Genomic DNA, 18,869 nt, shown 5'->3' on the forward strand with positions numbered 1-18,869 from the left:
CCAGATATATATCATTCCACGGCTAATCCAAGATTGCTTCAACCCCATCAGAGAATATGAGTACAAACTATTATGTATGCTATCAAGTCTATATATACAATCCCAGTAAAGCAACTGCAAATCAAAACGCCATTTATGCTAGCAAAACTCCCAAAACCGCTAATGCTTTCAACATTATTTTATGCAACATCATCACCTCGTGCGATGCGAAGAAAACCCAATCCTACAGCTGAATAAGATCGACCTCCGAGAAGTCCGGCGGACTGCGGGTGAATATCGTCCGGCATTTCCCATCCAACGCCTGGTACTCGTTACTGATCCAGATGTGCTTGCTGAAGCGCTGCGTGCGGTAGATCTCGTCGTCACTGACGCCCAGGTCGTCTCGCGGGATCCAGATCACGGGGCGTTTGGCTCGGAGGGCATCGTGTTGAAAGGCTCGCTGTGTGAGTTGATCGCGTTCATCGGGCGTCAGGTCCTCCAGTTCGTCTTGGATTCCGGCAAAGAGGGCTTGTGCATGGCGTTTGCAGTGCGCGAGGGGTCCTTGGTTTTCTATATCCTCGGCCATATTTTCGCGCATTCGCTGGACGCTCGGCAAGGACGTGGTCGAGTGAGTTCCAAAGTACTTGGAACGCTGCCCAGATGACCGGTCTGCCCAGGACGTTTTTCTAGGACCCAGTGGAGGGGGTGCCAATCTGTCTCCAGGTTGTGACGATCCCCGCCGTTCTGAACCACCCCTGATAGTCTTCAGCTCAATATGGTTATCTTCAGATTCCTCGCCCTGACGCTCCAGTTTTGCTGCAGTTTCTTTCCTCTGTTTCTCCTCTTCTCCTTCATTCTCGTCGTCGGAATCATCCAGGCCTAATCGAGCTCGCTGAGCGCGGCTGAACTCTTCATCCCGTTGAACTGCGTCGTCTTCCAACGTAATGGGCAGATACCGAATCAAAGGGCTGAAAGCCTCGTTGAGCAAGAATTGATATCCGACTGTAAGAATCATAACCACAATCATGCAAATAGCCTGTCCCTCACAGGCAACCGTGCCATCGACGTCACGGACCAGGAAGAATAATCCAATCAAACTGAGCTCCATCACGTAGAGACCTGTAAAAAGCTGGTTGATGGCTTTGGGAAAGAGTAGACCGCCGGTGTCGAAGCGGAATTTCGTGACATACAGCGTATTGTACCGGTAGACGAACCAGAAGAGACCAAACGTGATCACATTGAAGACCAAGATCAAAGGAGCAATAACACAATAAATCAAGCCTGTTCATAATAACGATTAGCGATCATCTGGCTCAAGACTACTAGGGAATGAACATACCAATAGACGCAAGCGTCGTGTACACCGGGAAGAAAGTCCCCCACTGCATTTGATTCAAATTCGTCGTCCGTGCCCACTTCGTCCTGGCGGTCGTGTCCAATATCGGCGCGAGAATGAACCAGCTCACCAGACCAAAGATCTGGACCAGCGCTCCTGCACTCACCGACAAAGCTTGGAGAATCATGTAAGAGAAGAAGTAATTGCTCGATGAGGGAATGTTTTGCGCAAGCAACTCTGGCCAACTGGTAACATCTGTAACGTGGTTGATGATAGTTGAGAAACTCGAAGAGATCGCAACAACCAGGAACAGCTGCACAAAGAGAAATGCAAAGAAGTAGTTCTGCACGGTAAGCTCGACAGCCATACCTGTATGTAGCCCTTGCGTTTTCGAGAGGAAGCGCAAAATCAGAGGCAACACGGCCATCAGAATGGCCAAAAACAGTGGAGGCAAAATACCCTGGACGGCAGAAATAAACCAATCTGGCATCGTGTCGATCCATTCAAGCCAAGGAAACGTCTCTTCCAGGTACGTCAACTGAGACAACAGACCCGTAAAAGCCACGGGGAAAGCCCATCCAACGACCATGCCACATACCAAGGCAAGGATACCAAAGGTCCGCAGGTACCGTTCCCACCATTTAATAGACATGTTGTCCCAGATCACATCGTCGGGGGAAATCTCAACAATACGAGGAGCCATTTGTTTCGGAACGTGGTGACTGACTGTCTGACATGCCATGTGCGCAGCGACCTGGTGGTTGAACTGGATAAAGGCAGAATTCATCAGGGGAAACTTCTCGGGATTCTGCTGGTCGATTTCGATCTCCAAATTCAACCGAGCCACTTCTTTCCGGCAATGGTCGATTGTATCAACTTTCTTCCCAATAAGCCAAAGGGAGGGCATCCAGCTCCAGCCGAAAATTGGCAGGCGCATCGTCTCGCGATCCTTTTGCTTGATGTACTTTTTCCACACGGGCTCGCCAAATTCCTCGTTGTCAAGCCCCTCATTATACGCAAGCGGGTACTCGTTTCCTTCTTCGGTATCACCTTCTTTATGGGCACTTCCTTTTTTGCCTCTGGCCTTCTCATCATCGTGTGTATTAGCTCCGTCTGAGCGTAAACTTTCTGCATTGCCAATGGGAGACTCGGGACCTGTCAGGGGATACTCATCAGGCTCCGTCTTGCTGCTCACTTTTGAATTGCCGGACACCCGACTTTTCCAAAAAGGCCTTTTCAGTTTGGGGCCGGACTCAGTAGTGACTGTGGCGCTTGAGGTTTCACCGCCTGTTTCGTTGGTGTAGGCTCTGTCGACATCTGATTCTTCATGACGGTCCTCGTGGCTTGCAGCGGAATGATCGTCTGCGCTGACTTGGGCAGGACCGGCTTCATTGCCCTCCGGAACGGGGTTGACGGTTGGGATGGATGGTCCGTTTCCCCCGGGCTCAGCCTTTCTGAGGCTACCGAACACCGATTTCCCCAGCTTACCGACACCGTGTCCGACTGCCTCTGCCGCGTACATCGCGGGATCCAACGGATTGTAGCGTTTCCGTTCTCCGGAAGCCGGGCGGTGCAAGACTTGGTTCAGAGTGTGCGCTTGATGGGGATTACCGGAGCTGATTCCAGCGCCCATTGCGAACTGAGATGCATGGTTATCGGTGGCCGCCTTTTCCTCGTTGCCTACGGCTTTGGCGTTTTCCCCTGCCTTCTTCGCCTCCGCTTTCGCCCGCTTGATCTGTGCTTTCTTGCAGTTAATAACCAAGTTCGTCTCTGCAGTCTCAAGCTTCAGGGCCAGTGCATCCCGTTCTTTGACCTTCTCGTTGAGGTCGTCGAAATTCCGGTTAATCCAGATATTGCGAATACCACCGGGAAAAACATCGTATAGGCCGTCTAAAGCCTCCACGCTGAGCCAGCGTTCCGGAATGGCGGTCACCAGGACAGTTGTTGCGGATGCTCGTAGGCGATGTTGAGGCGAGGTCAGATAAGCCTGTCGGAGACGGATGTAGCCCCTGAGTTCATCATAGAACACAGCACAGACATATAAAACCACAATGACCGCCATCACCAAATGCCCCCAATATCGATGCACATGTTCCGGAGCGACATTTCCCCACGCCAGCTGATCCATACCAGTGACGTTCCAGTGGCCGCCCGCTGTCCCATTCTTGAAATTATGGTCTTTACCATCCGCCTTGTTTAACGGGAGAAGTACCGGCAATATCAAGATTGCCAGAGGAACGAAGATCTTCAGAAGCATGCGCAGGTATCGCAAAAAGAAGTAGGCGTCCAGCCCACATTTCTGGATGAACTCGGTACTCGAAGTGCGGAAAACGGGAACGATCCAACGGAACAGACCGGGCGGGGATGGTTCGGTACGTTCTCTATCGGGAACGAGGTACGTTCGGGGTTGACTATGAAGTAATTGGGGTTCTGTCAGCCATGGTTCGGCGAGAATTCCAAGAATGATTGGCCCATCACTCACTATATGCGGGTCAGTTTCCCCTTGAGAAGCAAAAAGAGCAGGAATTCGACTGCAAAAACGATGATGGCAGTGGCCAATGAAGCCAGGAAACTCGAAATCGAAACACCTTCATTTTTCTGACCGGTGCCGCCAGCATGCTCCAGGGCCGTTCCCAAATCGGGGGCAGCCATTTTGGCTTTCCACGGCCGTTCAACGGTTTGAATGAATGAGAGAAAAGGTGGGACAAAGTCGCTGAATGCAAGGCGCTATGCAGTAATTTAGTAAGGAGAGAGAAGAAAGACAATTATACAGCATAGGTAGACGAGAAAGTCGAACAACACATGTCACGGGGGTCCCAGACCAGCCAGAGCACCCACGATTTCAAAGGAGACAATTGTCATATAGAGAACTGCATCCCAGGTCCATTCACTGCATGAAAGAGGCTGCGTTGGACAATGGGAGCAATGTGAAAGACAAAAGGACACATAGAAGGAGAGAAAAGAAGAAAAGTGAGGGTGAAGAATCGAAGATAATAATGGAGCCATGACAAGCACGTCGCGCCGGCCTTACCGCATTGGGAATAGCGGAGTGGAAGATTTGAGGCGCCCAACGAACAGGAAGCTGAGCCCTGTATTGGAATTACACGATACGTTCGATCCAGGGGCTACAATAGGTGAGATAGATTGGATACTGTAAATATACTGTAACAGTACCTGAAGATAGGAAAAAATACGCTGTACAGTCGATCGATGACATCAGGGCGCCTAGTGAAACGTCTGGGTGTTGTAACTGCCACTGTCCCTGGCGGCTGTGAGGGGATCTTTGTATGTATTAGGCTTTGTATGGGCGCCTAAATATATAGTGGCCTGCTTTCTACTATTCCACTATTTCTCTGTCAGAGTTACGACATGGAAGAGGAACATATAGCTACATACATAGAGATGTGGCGTTGTCGTTTCAGGAGTTCTTCAGGGCATTCATGGATGCCTGCTGATGTCCCCACATGCTGATAGGTATGGATGTGGCTGGTAGAGATATTTCTTATATTAAGATATAAAACCTTTGTGGCGAACTTCGCTCTTGTGGTGTAGAGGTTAGCATCTGGGATTTTGATACACATATCAAGATCTTCCCGTGACCCCGGTTCGAATCCGGGCAGGAGCTCATTTTTTGTTTTTGTTTTTTTTTATTTTTTCTGTAATCTGCACGTCGTCCTTTCCCCCCAATTTTTATCGATTCTGTTGACAGTTTTTGATTTTGTTTTTGTGGTCAATCGAAATGGTGTATGTCTGTACAGTACTTGAAACAAGTAGCAAGGTAATAGTGTAGCATGGTCGCCTGGCGCTGCTACACGGGACTCCGTACAAAGGAAGAAGATAAAGGAGCGAACGATTCTGAAAGAAAAACCAAGCAGATAAATTTGGTCGGCTCTCAAAGCAATAGTCCGTTCAGACGGTCAAAGAGCCCTATCGTCTATGGTGTCATTGCCGGGCCTTCGCTGGTGTTCTAGTCGGAGCGCTAATTCTTCAAGACTGATACTAATATTTACCATCCACTACGGAGTCTTCCGGTTGAGAGAAATGGAGAGGTAATGTTTTACCAATAGACGCCACGATGTGCATGTGTTTTTTGAGCGGTAAATACGGAACAGATTGGTAGCCCAGTCCTGGTGCAAACGATGATATATCCATGCCGACTTGCGCCATTTCACCCTGATTTTGGACCAATGAGCCAACCTGTAAATATCTACGCATATTCCAACCATGCAGGATTAAACCATACCATCTCAGCTGATGATACAGAGACAGCAGTATCATAGGATATTATGGGCTATCTTTCGGTTGGGTTACATGGAGGAACCAAGCTATGCGGCGCGATCACAATGGCTACAGATAACACCCACGTACATACTGATCCTGTTGGAATTATAACCATTCGTGCGGGACGGCAGCAAAGATATAATTTCCTTTCAATGGCGGATTATCCGACAAAAGTGAAAGTAGATCCCGGAAACGTTTGGCCAAGCTTCATTTGGTCATAGATTGCTATTGGAGAGACCGAAGAATAAGCCGCTTCTATGGTGTAGAGGTTAGCATCTGGGATTTTGATAACCTTATCAGAATCTTCCCGTGACCCCGGTTCGAATCCGGGTAGGAGCTAATTCTTTTTTGACTCGATATTTTATGTCCTTTTTTTTTTCAATTTTACTGCTCCAGCTTCCAAGTAATTTTTTGATGATACCAATCTTCAAATCAAATCATCTGTCTGAATATCAAACGCAAGTTTGGTGTGCAAGAATGACATACGCTAGTCCGCTTAGGGAAATATTGACTTTAACGCGCTACCCGAAAATGGCAGTCAATCAACGCGTCCCTCGCGTAGCAACGCGTTGGGCGAGTCCACCAAAAAGAATTCGAAGGACGTATCCACCGCAACAGCCAACTTTACCACCACCACCACCAACGCTCTCCACCCATCACCGCGCTGCCATTGTGGTCGGTCTTTTGAATCACATAGTAGACAGCAAATCATTCCGACCGGCCTCATATATATTATCACCATGTCGTCCCCAGCGTCACGCCGGACCCGTCAATCGAGGGACTCGGCCACTGCCTCCCCTGCCCGCTCAACACGGTCTCGCCAGCAACAGGAGCAAACCACCCCGCGAGCGTCGAGACGTCTGAGAGAAGAATCAGCGATGCCGGCCTCGTCTCCTATTTTTTTCCAATCCTCTCCGTCCAGAGGAAATCATGACGGCGCCGAGACACCAGACGTTAGAATGGATGAACCTGGTGATGCGACACCCCGAGGGAACGCATCAAACATACGAGGTATGTATCTACACCAACGTTGAATCGAGCGCAGCGACGCGAGCTTACAAATTTATCAGATTCTTCCCCGATCAATTACATGGCCAGTTCGAGTCCAACGCGCGCTCAATCCCGCGGTCTGCACTCTGACGCCAGCAGTGGGCTTTTCGTTTCTTCAAGATCCAATCGCGGCATCACATCGCGCCGCAATGATCTGAATTCTGGCGGGATCAGTTCCACCCCAAGCCGTCGGCGGAGACTGTTTGTCGATAGTAATGGAATGCCTGTTGCTGATGGAGAGCCTCAATCCGATGCGACTTTCTCGAACATTAATCCCGGTACCTCGGAGGCCGACGTTCTCGGCGGTGATTCCACCCGGATTATCTGGGGTACAAACATCGCGCTCCAAGACTCCATCAATGCCTTCAAGAACTTCCTCTACAACTATGCCACCAAGTACCGTCTGTGGGCAGAGGGTGCGACGGAGGATGAGACTCGTATAATGGGGGATGCCGCAGAGGAGCGGGAATACATCAGCATGCTGAATACCATGCGTCAATTGGGTGTCACCAGTCTTAACCTGGATGCTAAGAACCTCAAGGCGTATCCGTCAACGTTAAAACTGTGGCATCAGCTTCAATCATACCCTCAAGAAATCATTCCTCTGATGGATCAGGGTGTCAAGGATGTGATGGTCGAGCTAGCAGGAAGGGAAATGAATCAGCTGCGAGCCCGCAACCGCCCTCAAGCTCATGCAAGAGACGCGGACTCTGACGCTCTGCTACAGCCAGAGATCCCTGATCTCGTCGCGGAAGTCGAGACCAAGATTTACAAGGTTTTGCCGTTTGGACTCGATTCCACAGTGAACATGAGAGAGCTTGACCCAGCGGGTCTGTGAACCCCATTTTAGCATTATCTGTGACTTTGGCTGACGTGTTTATAGATATGGACAAGCTGGTGAGCATCAAAGGCTTGGTCATCCGAACGACCCCTATCATTCCGGATATGAAAGAGGGTAAGTCTAGAACATGTTAAATTGAAAGGAGAATACAAATAACTGACTCCCAATTAGCATTCTTCCGCTGCCAGATCTGTAACCACGGTGCTCAGGTCGACATTGACCGTGGCAAAATTGCTGAGCCCACCATTTGCCCGCGCCAGGTCTGCCAGGCGAGAAACTCGATGCAGATCATCCACAACCGGTGTTCCTTTGCCGACAAACAGGTTATCAAACTGCAGGAGACTCCCGACAACGTCCCCGACGGTCAAACTCCCCACTCGGTCTCGCTGTGCGTGTACGACGAATTGGTGGACATTTGCAAGGCTGGTGATCGCGTGGAAGTGACTGGTATCTTTCGATGCAACCCCGTGCGGGTGAACCCGCGCCAGCGCACACAGAGAGCACTGTTCAAGACGTATATCGATGTGCTTCACGTTCAAAAGACGGACCGCAAGAAGCTTGGTATCGATGTGTCGACCGTCGAGGAGGAATTGCAGGATCAGGCTGCTGGTGATTCCGAACAGACACGCAAGATTACCGCGGAAGAAGAAGAGAAGATCAGACGTACTGCCTCGCGACCTGATATCTATGAGCTTCTCTCTCGTTCGCTAGCGCCAAGTATCTACGAAATGGATGATGTGAAGAAGGGTATCCTCCTCCAGATGTTCGGAGGCACCAACAAGACCTTCCAAAAGGGTGGTAACCCGCGGTATCGTGGTGATATCAACATTCTTCTGTGCGGTGACCCGTCGACGTCCAAGTCGCAACTTCTCCGATACGTCCACAAAATCGCCCCTCGTGGTGTCTACACCAGTGGTAAGGGATCTTCGGCAGTCGGTCTGACAGCGTACGTGACCCGTGACCCGGAAACCCGCCAGATGGTTCTCGAGTCTGGTGCCTTGGTCCTTTCAGACGGTGGTGTTTGCTGCATTGATGAGTTCGACAAGATGAACGAATCTACGCGGTCTGTTCTCCACGAAGTCATGGAACAGCAGACTGTCTCCATTGCCAAGGCAGGTATCATCACGACTCTGAATGCGCGAACCAGTATCCTGGCCTCTGCCAACCCTATCGGCAGTAAATACAACCCCAACATTCCTGTTCCGCAGAACATCGACCTGCCTCCGACTCTGCTGTCTCGTTTTGACCTGGTGTATCTCGTGCTGGACCGTGTTGATGAGCAAGAGGATCGCCGTTTGGCGAAGCACTTGGTCAACATGTATTTGGAGGATAGACCCGACAACGCGAGCGATGAGGAGATCTTGGTAAGTACACATGCAACATCCATAGAATCATGCTAACCTCTATCCCAGCCCATTGAATTCTTGACGGCGTACATCACTTATGCCAGAAACAAGGTGCATCCCGTCCTTACGCCAGCGGCAGGCCAGGTGCTGTCAGACGCCTACGTGAACATGCGCAAGCTGGGCGACGATATCCGTACATCAGACCGCCGTATCACCGCCACAACCCGTCAGCTAGAATCCATGATTCGCCTGTCAGAAGCCCACGCCCGTATGCGTCTGTCCGAGGAAGTGACCGCCGACGATGTGGAAGAAGCTGTGCGTTTGATCCGCTCGGCCATTAAGCAGTCGGCCACGGACCAGCGCACTGGTCTCATCGACATGGGTCTGCTGACCGAGGGTACGAGTGCCAGTGAGCGTCGCCAACGCGATGCGCTGAAGCGCGGTCTGCTCTCTGTGGTGGATGAGCTTAGTAGCGGCAGCGGCTCTGCCCGGTGGGCGGAGGCGTACAAGGTCCTCAGTGACCAGAGCAGTGTTCCTGTGGATGGCGGCGAGTTTGCGGACGCCGTGCGAGCTCTGGAAACCGAGGGTGTTCTAAGTGTTGTTGGCGATGGTGCACGCCGCAGCATTCGCCGTGTTGGCGGAGGACGTCTGCCGTAGTCACCTCAGGGATAGAAAGATTGGAATGATGTGACCACGATCTTATGCATTACAGTAATAACCAAATGATGGCTGAGGATGTTATATTTTGTTTTATCAATGAATGATACGGATATGGATATGGATATGGATATGTATAAAGTACCTGCCAGATTAGTTACCCGGTGTGCTGGAGTTGGTGGAAATAAGTTATAACTACTAGCAACGAGCTTCGTAATGGTACTTTTTATCACATCCTTGTAATTCATTTATTTCCCGTAGTCTAGTATAACTTATCGGTTTAGATGCTGTGGAGACACGCCGTATACAGCAGGGCCTGGAGTATTCGCGACAGGCTAGCAGGGGGTGAATCCGGGTGGCCTGCCGGATTCACGGTCATGTCCTGATTGGGAATAGTGTTTTCCACCGGCGATGAGCACGTGCCACTGTGAGTGGCCGGTATTGATAGCAGTGGACGGGCTAATTGGGACCCCTGTCTGGGCACCGTGTCGTAATTTAATTCCTCGAATAGATACTTGGCTTACAGAGATTTTTCCCTAGAGAATTGAGGCAATTGAGAGCGAAAAGAGTGAGAATACATAGAATAGACAAGACGTTAGTGACAAGTCAGTTGACGTTATTAGTGCATATCAAAAGAACCCCGTCGATCCGCGGTTGCGCTAACCGTATCTGGAAGGCAGCTACTCCAGATCACATGGTCTGGACGTAGTCTCTCCTCTTCTGCCGTCATCTTCTTCTTTCTTCTTTTCTCTCCGATTCTGATTCTGACGAAGATTTGTGGTATAGGGAACGGATACTGATTGTACAAACTGATTGTCTTGTTTGATTTCTCTCGTATATTCTGTTGAATCTGTGATCCCTTTCTCTCCCTCCAGCTGGGCTATCGTCATCAACCGGCTAGCCCATCATGCGGTAAGTCATTCCATTCAGCATTCTTGTCAACTATGCTCAATTGGCCACGTCTAACTGGTTACTTGTTCCTTAGGTTCGGAGAACATCTCCGCTCGTCTATGATTCAAGAGTACTACTGGTACTACATCGCCTACGACGAATTGAAAAAAGCCCTCAAGACCGACTTCGTCCAGGAACCAACCCCCGAAAGCCCAAAACCAGACCGCAAAGCCTGGACCGAAGATGACGAGCAGCGTTTCGTCTCCCTGCTGGAGGACGACCTCGACAAGGTTTTTAACTTCCAGAGGATCAAGAGTGAGGAGATTGTTCGGCGCATCCAGGCCAGCGAAAAGGACGTGAACAATGTCATCTCGAGGCTGGAAAGTAATCGGAATCCTTCTGGAGCCCGCCGCTCGAGTGTCCGGTCCGTTACGCGTCCGCCTCCGTCCGATGAGGATTTTCTGTTCCTCGAGCAGGTCTTGAGTGATATCATTGCTGATGTTCATGATCTGGCTAAATTCACCCAGTTGAACTATACTGGGTTCCAGAAGATTATCAAGAAGCATGATGTACGTTGGCTTTTATTTCCCATTCCATTTTTTTCTCGTTTTTCTTTTTCCTGTCGCGTCTCAGCCCAACTGCTGTCCGTGCGCTAACTTGGCCAGAAACAAACCGGCTGGCACCTGAGACCCGTCTTCGCCGCACGCCTTAACGCTAAGCCCTTCTTCAGAGATAATTATGATGCCTTCGTTGTAAAACTTTCCAAGCTTTACGATTTGGTCCGGACCAAGGGAAACCCAGTCAAGGGAGATGCCGCCGCCGGAGGGTCTCAACAAAACTTTGTCCGCCAAACCACGAAATACTGGGTCCACCCTGATAATATCACAGAATTGAAATTGATCATTCTCAAGGTACGCGAATTCGCTTTTTCTCAATTCAACACAAAGGCGGCTTCGAGCTGACTTCTCTATCCAGCACCTCCCCGTTCTTGTTTTCAACCCTAGCAAAGAATTCGAAGAAAAGGATACCGCGATCTCGTCCATATACTATGACAACACCGATACTTGGGAGTTATACCAGGGCCGTCTTAAGAAGACAGAAGGAGCCGAGGCGATTCGTTTGCGTTGGTATGGAGGCATGGAGAGCGATCAGATTTTCGTCGAACGGAAGACACACCGCGAAGACTGGACTGGCGAGAAATCAGTCAAGGCGCGTTTCGCTCTCAAAGAAAAGCATGTCAATGCTTTCCTCGAGGGTCGTATGACCGTGGACGCCGTCTTTGACAAGATGCGCAAGGAGGGGAAGAAGAGCGAAGCGGAGATTGCCGACCTGGAGCAATTGGCCCGAGAGATTCAGTACCGCGTTATCACAAGAAGGCTCGTACCAGTCACCCGGTCCTTCTACCATCGAACGGCTTTCCAGCTTCCTGGCGATGCTCGTGTTCGGATCTCGCTCGATACCGAGTTGACCATGACCCGGGAAGACAATATTGGACGTCGACGTGCAGGAAACAACTGGCGTCGCATGGACATCGGGGTAGACTATCCGTTCAAGCAGCTTCCCCCTGAGGACGTTGAACGATTCCCTTATGCCGTGTTGGAAGTAAAACTCCAAACCCAAGCCGGACAGGAGCCCCCTCAATGGATCAGGGACCTGACTGCCAGCCATCTGGTCGAAGCTGTTCCTAAATACAGTAAATTCATCCATGGCACAGCCACCCTCTTCCCCGACCACATCAATCTCTTGCCATTTTGGATGCCGCAGATGGATGTCGACATTCGGAAGCCTGCAACACGCCGCTTTGGTATCCAGCGGCCATTGGCAAGTACATCAATGTCTGGCAACGACGAAACTCAGGAGGATGACGAGTCGGACGATGACTCGGGCGAAGCACAGGAGAATGACAGGCGCAGACTGGAAGATCAAGCTAACGGAGGTGATGGACTTGGGTTATTTGCTGACACCGATGGAAATGCGCTTGACATCGAGGAACGTGTCGCTGCACAGCCGCTACCCGGTGATGAGGATTATCCACTGTACGACTCGGATGATGATTTCATGGACTCAGATGAATTGGAAGAAGCGAGAAGGGTGGGGGGAAGATATTATTATCAGAAGCTGCTCCAGTACCACGCTGAACAGGCTGGAAACGCAGTGTTAAGCGGCCTCAAAGCCATCATTCCGCGGCCGACGCCGACAAATATGCCTCCTCCTGAGCAGCGTGGAATCATGGTTCTTGGAGATCGACGCACAGTGAAGAGGTTCGAGGCACCCAAAGGTAAACGTATCCACGTGCCTGTTCGTGTCGAACCCAAGGTCTATTTTGCCGCAGAGCGGACATTCCTGTCATGGCTCGAATTTTCGATCATCCTGGGCACCATTTCGGCAACCCTTCTCAACTTTGGCGAGGACTACATCACCCTATCCTCGTCCTGGGCATTCACCATCCTAGCCGCATTGGCCCTCTTGTACAGTCTCGTGTTATATATCTGGCGTGTGGATAAAATCCGCAAGCGCCGCGACGTCAAGCGTGTATACTATGAAAAATGGGGCCCTACTGTCCTGGGCGTCGGTCTTGTATTGGCGGTTCTGACGAACTTTGCATTGCGCGTTCGACAGGGAGGATTCACGGCGCCGGACCATAATTTCGGAAAGGGGGGATATGGTCGGGTAGGGGACGAGTTATGATTTGTCTTTTTGGACTGAGTATAAATTTTTTTCAACAATATATATGTTTCAACAATGCGGGGACATGGGTTCTTTATTGTTCAGGAATCATATCAGAGCTGAGAACTTAATTGGATGTGGCTACCTGAACAGCTGCCGATCACCCTCCCACTTCTTCAGCTCTGCACATTTCTTCCAATATCGGGCTACGGTTCGCCATGCGACACTCCACCGGTACCAATTGTAATTGGCGATGCAGCGCATAGCCATCCATTCTTCGGCTGAACAGGTAGATTCATTGCATGCCGAATTGCACTTGGTGAAATTTTTCCAACCCAACCTATATAAAGTCATGACTATACCTGAGGTATGCATAGTAAATAACACGAATGCATTTGGTTCGAGCAGGTTTTAAACTGTAGAGAAACAACAACCATTAAGCATTATACTTATACCTACCACGCAAGCACTCACACCTAATACATCGACTAAACACCAGCCAGACAGGCTTCGACTCTCAAGAAAAACGCGAACTCCGTCGCCAGCTACTAGGCAAAGCCGACGTACCTCAAATGAGGAAGTGATTATCCCTTATTGGATAGATACACTGTATGTCCCCCTGTCTCTCCCAAGCAAAACGAAGCATACTGAATCCCAATCATAATACAACCCAGCAAATTTCAACCGCCTCAACGTCGTCCATGTCGTCGGAACAAAAGGCAAAGGCACAACCTGCGCCCTCGTAAACTCGATCCTCACCCGCTACCACGCATTTACCTGTCTCCCGCGCAAAACCGGCCTCTACACATCCCCGCACCTCATCACCGTGCGCGAGCGAATCCAGATAAACTCGCAGCCTATATCCGAGGACATGTTTACGAAGTATCCCTTCGAGGTATGGGATGCGCTCGAGGAATCTGCGGCGCGGGACGGATTTGATCCGTTGTTGAGGCCGATATATTTCCGGTTTCTGACGCCGTTGTCGATTCATTTGCCTATGAGAGAGGGTGTTGATGTTGCTGTTTATGAAGTTAGTGTTGAAGGCGAGAATGGCTCGACGAATGTTTTTGAGAGTCTTGCTGTGACTGGAGTTATGACGTTGGGGATTGATCATGTGAATCTTCTGGGTGATACGATTGGTAGTATCGTGTGGCATAAGGGCGGGATATTTAAGTAGGGGTGTTCAGATTTTACGGTAGGCCAGATGCCCGAAGCTATGGAGGTTCTTGAGCAAAGGGCTGTGGAGAGGGGGTTCAGTAGGGTTGGGGTGTGTCCTGCGCTGCTGCGGCAGAATGTGGATATCCGGCCTGGAAAGGAATTCCAGAGAAAGAATGCATCGTTGGCTATTGCACTTGCGCATACTGTCCTGGAGAAACTGGGTGTTGCAACTGATCCTGGCCAGCAGAGCCTTCCGGTGGAGTTCGTCCAGACTCTGGAAAGTGCGGTTTGGAGAGGTAGGTGTGAAGCATTGAGAAGTGGACAGCAGCACTAGCATCTGGACGGCGCGCACACAAAGGCAAGTCTGGAAGTAGCGTCGTTGTGGTTTGGGAAGATATCGCAGGAATGACAGAGACACACTTCGTGTGCTGGTTTTTAATCAGCAGTCGAAGAGCAGAGATGCTGTCTCGCTGCTCAGGACTATCTATCAGACATTGGACGACCATTTTAAGACGTCTTTCCAATACGTCTTGTTTTGTACGAACGTGATATACAAAGAGAATTCATACAGTCCCGGTACGTTGCCTCTCTATTAGCCGAGAATAGCAGAAACATATAAACTGACAAATGGCAGACTTCATGGCCTCTTCACGCAATATGCTACCTGCAGCGGTCATTGAGATACCCGGACTATGTAGCTACAATGTCTGGGAACGTGGTAATGTCTGAAATGCATACTCTTCATCAAAAGAGAAAAGGCCATTATAGGGCTTATTGCTACTCTCTGCTTTTACAACATACAACAGCCAGCATTGAACTTTGCTCCCGACAAGCTCTCTCCAGAGCTTCCATCTTATATATAACTACCCAAAGTAAAGCATCATATTTGACGTGAAAACAGAACAACCACTGGCCCGATCTATTGTGCCACTGTATAGAATCAGCTGACCAGTGCATGGAGGCGTGTTGTACCGATAATGCTGGCATATGAAATCGAATCCAAGTGAATGCACCAACATGTTGGAATAGTTGGAGCCGCGAAAGAACTTTGCTTTTTACTTGGGCTTGATATAAATTGAAATTCCCAGGCAACTCTGACCCCATACCAACTCAATCGAGGGACGCCGTGCTCTAAACAACAACAATGATACATGACTTTCAAACAAAGCCGGACGTTCAAATCAGCGATGGAGATTTGCGAGCAGAAATGACCTCAGCTGCGTCTGAAGCTTAATATGGCTATGCTGGACTGGCTGCGCACAAGAAGTGATTGCTACAATTTATTAGAAGCTATATTTCGCAAGACCAACAGATGAAGCTGGCACCAACCAGTTTGCTGATGGCCGCGTAGTCACACTTCGAGATTATCGCCTCATGTCCCGACTTTTAAAATATAATCGAGAACAGAATGCTGTTGACCGCGGACTGATGTCCCTAATGCAGTGTATCTGATCTCTGGTTTCAATGTTGGTCTTGCCTGGTTAAGAGATCTCATGGTTATACGACCTCGTACTAAAGCTATTAGACAGGACCGTGACCGCTGAACGAAACCAAAACAAAACTACAGAGATGCCAGAGCCTTAGCAAGCCACAGAACTCTGCAAAGCAGAATGGCCACAGTCCTCTTTCTCGCCTGATGATACTGGAGTAGCTGCTAAAAAGGGTGGAAAAAACATATGAGAAGCTCATCGAGCAGTCTAGTTTCGAAAGAGAGTAGTTTAAAAAAAGATATAAATGGCACTAAAAAGGACAGGCCGCGCCCCGTATGGGAAAACTGACACGGCGTTGTACCGGCTGGACCATCCACATCGCCTCAAAACCGGGAGGGGACTCAGGGGAGTGCTTGTACGGAGATAAGTGGAAGGAACAAGCGGCCTAGAAAAAGAACGGAATAGCCAATGATTCCAGTGCATGACGGACTATTACGCCAATAAAATGAGGAATATAAAGTCGAGCCAGCTGGTCGATGAACCAACCTGGCACTAAGAATGCTGTTCTCCGCTCTGTAAGATCTGGGACATAACATAATGCTAATCTGAGATGGTGAATAATAATCTTATAAAGGGATAAATCAATTTCGGACTTCCCAATTAATTCCATCGACGTTTTTGCGGATGTTGAAAAACATATGGGATATATTCAAGGAACTGATACATTTGAGCAAGAGGAAGCCGTACTATCCGTACACCTAGGAAGACCACTGGGGGCTGGTGATCCTTCATGCTAAATAATCGGAGCAAAGTATAACTCGAAAAGACATAGGGGGGATTGAGAGACCACAGTCAGGAATGTTACCCCTTGTTACTGACTTTATAAAATCTCAAGAAGCCGATGATTTTTAGACTTCGTGCTTTTTTTGGCCGAGATGATATTGGACCTCGAGAGGAGCTGTACCGCTATAACAACTGCTCATTGTCTTTGTCAGGCCCCGTAATTACCTTTCTACGGACCATAGAATATGGGGAGTTGCACTTCGACGGGGACATATGCTTGAGAGCATCGTTTCCATAAGCGAGAACATAAGACAACCGAAGACGGATACCATTGAAAGACAAGCAACGCTGCAAAACCAGTAAATCAGTTTTTTTTGGCAGTCAAGATCAGCAGAAGCTCTGATTGAGACTGTATATGACGACGCCAGCAGGTTGGATATCCGTACGTGGAGAATTTGTGTACTAACTTGAATTGTTTCGACTTGACCCTGACTTACAGAGCGATGAATTGGATCTTGATGATCAAGCAATTGTCTTGCTATATAGAAATTGAGACCGGCATTAACTTGTATCTCATGGACCTGTATTTTTATTGATCTATATACTTGAAGTTTCCAACCTCCTTTATTCATCGTTGGTTTCTCCCAATGGAATAAGCATAGTCACGCCTCGCCGAGGCTTTTAGTTACTCAGAAAATTAGCTACAAGCTGACAGTGTTGACTGCATACATGTTGCCAGCAGTACAATTCAGTATGGTCATTTCACTTCATCCCAGCAGCTAGTTCCCCGGATCCAATACTCCTATCGCACAAGCGTCCGCAGAATCCATGTCAACTCACTGAATCTTCAGTGTCCCTACTCGACTGTGGATGTGGCTCATTTTGAATTATGGCACTCCGCCATATAAACAACAAATGAGCGTTGATCACATACATAAATGGACATGCATTTCAGCCTGACCCCGCCTTGTCACTGACATACTTAAACCTTTCCTGCGCCGTGTATAATCAAATAATAATGTGATATGAAAATGTCCAACTTTCACTTCACAAAATATGAATATCAACCCCTCCCAACACCAACCTCCACCCGCGTCATCTTCCTCGACGACAATCCTACAAAGATTCCCCAGATATCTGAAAATCCATTACTGCATTGTGCTGGTTGCCATGGCCTTGATGATGATTCATTCGTCTCCCTTCCCTCCAATCTTTGCTGGCCCTCAGAGCCAGTTAAACTCCCTCCATCTTGAATAAAGGCTCGTGTAATCTTCTTCTTCTCTTTTTGATGCTCTTTTAATATGCAAATCTGATAGATTTCTTGTCTTAATAGAACAGCATCCTGCATTGCAACTTCTGCGCTTTTCATGAACTTTCCAAGCATCTGTTCCGCAACAACTGAAGATAGAGACTGGTTTCGAAGATATTGAGTCTGCTTTTTCTGCTGATTCAACTGATACAGATTGGCTGGTGTCTTCTAAATAAAAGGATTGATTGCTGCTTGAAGAAGATGGTGGTGTTGGTGTTTTCATCTTGACGTGGAGTTCTGCAAGCACCCTCTCTGGTTTGAATGGAATAAGACAGGCAGCTGCAAATCACTTAATATATTGACCTTGGAGAACGCATGGGCTTGGATTTTGGTGTAGATAGATAGCAAGTCCGTTTTATCAATGGCATGAATATCTTTCTGTGCCATCTCCCTGATTTTCTGGCCATAATAATGCTTGAGCGGCGCAAAACAGCTTATATCCAGCGGCTGGAGTAATGAGATAAATGAGGAGGCATATATAAGGGGATAATCCTCCTTTCCATGCAGAAATGATCAAACTTGGCAGTTGCATGGTGCTATGACCATCAAGAATCAGAAGGCGATATCTTCCAGCTGTCTGAGAGGCAGTATGCTTCTCAAACATATCCTGAAGCCACTCAAATCCCAGGTTATCATTCGCCCAGCCATTATCACTCATGCTAATTTGATAATCCCTTGGAATAGCTGAATACCACTGGGATTGATGCTTTTTCTCAGCCAGAATGATTTGCGGAGGTAGAGCAGACCCAAGGCATTCATGGCGACTATTATAGTAACCCATTCCCGATTTCCAGGCTGGACAGATTTGGCATGACTATCTCTAGTTTCTGAACCACAAACAACCTTTGGAGTCGACGCAATTCCCATTTGAAAGCCAGTTTCATCCATATTATAGATATCCTTCTCCGCAATGCCATCTCTGGATAATCTCCTGAACTCGATTGAACCAGCCCTTTATAAGCTCTGGATCTTCACATTTGACACGTTGATAGTCATATCTGCGAGTGTATTTGGATTTGAGTTCAGGATGGCGTTGAATAAACCGGGAAACCCAGTTTTCACCAATGGTCGCTTCCTTGGAGGACTTCAGCCGTGCAGATAGGAGTAGTTGGGCAAGGTGACGGACATTTGACATCTGGAG

The 18,869-nt window shown here is 48.8% G+C and overlaps 5 protein-coding genes and 2 non-coding genes across 7 annotated transcripts; 6 read left to right on the forward strand and 1 right to left on the reverse strand.

Annotated features, from left to right (window-relative positions):
• Positions 1–223: 223 nt before the first annotated feature.
• ACHE_50461A (putative DUF221 domain protein) lies at positions 224–3,967 on the reverse strand (the record flags this gene model as incomplete). The annotated part of the gene is made up of 3 exons (XM_043280180.1): positions 224–1,260; positions 1,319–3,726; positions 3,798–3,967. 3 exons carry the CDS (start codon positions 3,965–3,967, stop codon positions 224–226), a joined length of 3,615 nt encoding a protein of 1,204 aa, XP_043137785.1.
• An 885-nt stretch (positions 3,968–4,852) lies between these two features.
• ACHE_t50007S lies at positions 4,853–4,940 on the forward strand. The gene has a single exon. It is a non-coding gene; the product is annotated as a tRNA-Gln (tRNA).
• Positions 4,941–5,847: 907 nt separating this feature from the next.
• Positions 5,848–5,935, forward strand: ACHE_t50008S. The gene has a single exon. It is a non-coding gene; the product is annotated as a tRNA-Gln (tRNA).
• Positions 5,936–6,336: 401 nt separating this feature from the next.
• ACHE_50462S (MCM DNA helicase complex subunit MCM4) lies at positions 6,337–9,490 on the forward strand (the record flags this gene model as incomplete). The annotated part of the gene is made up of 5 exons (XM_043280181.1): positions 6,337–6,607; positions 6,667–7,476; positions 7,530–7,601; positions 7,659–8,851; positions 8,900–9,490. The coding sequence occupies 5 exons, from the start codon at positions 6,337–6,339 to the stop codon at positions 9,488–9,490; spliced, it is 2,937 nt and encodes a 978-aa protein (XP_043137786.1).
• A 907-nt stretch (positions 9,491–10,397) lies between these two features.
• vtc4 (putative vacuolar transporter chaperone (Vtc4)) lies at positions 10,398–13,069 on the forward strand (the record flags this gene model as incomplete). Its single annotated transcript, XM_043280182.1, has 4 exons — positions 10,398–10,402; positions 10,476–10,950; positions 11,047–11,292; positions 11,357–13,069. 4 exons carry the CDS (start codon positions 10,398–10,400, stop codon positions 13,067–13,069), a joined length of 2,439 nt encoding a protein of 812 aa, XP_043137787.1.
• An 850-nt stretch (positions 13,070–13,919) lies between these two features.
• Positions 13,920–14,225, forward strand: MET7_1 (folylpolyglutamate synthetase; the record flags this gene model as incomplete). Its single annotated transcript, XM_043280183.1, has 1 exon — positions 13,920–14,225. The coding sequence occupies one exon, from the start codon at positions 13,920–13,922 to the stop codon at positions 14,223–14,225; it is 306 nt and encodes a 101-aa protein (XP_043137788.1).
• Positions 14,226–14,264: 39 nt separating this feature from the next.
• MET7_2 (folylpolyglutamate synthetase) lies at positions 14,265–14,540 on the forward strand (the record flags this gene model as incomplete). Its single annotated transcript, XM_043280184.1, has 1 exon — positions 14,265–14,540. The coding sequence occupies one exon, from the start codon at positions 14,265–14,267 to the stop codon at positions 14,538–14,540; it is 276 nt and encodes a 91-aa protein (XP_043137789.1).
• Positions 14,541–18,869: the final 4,329 nt, after the last annotated feature.

Source organism: Aspergillus chevalieri, chromosome 5 (genome assembly GCF_016861735.1).
Source record: "Aspergillus chevalieri M1 DNA, chromosome 5, nearly complete sequence".
Lineage (NCBI taxonomy): Eukaryota > Fungi > Ascomycota > Eurotiomycetes > Eurotiales > Aspergillaceae > Aspergillus > Aspergillus chevalieri.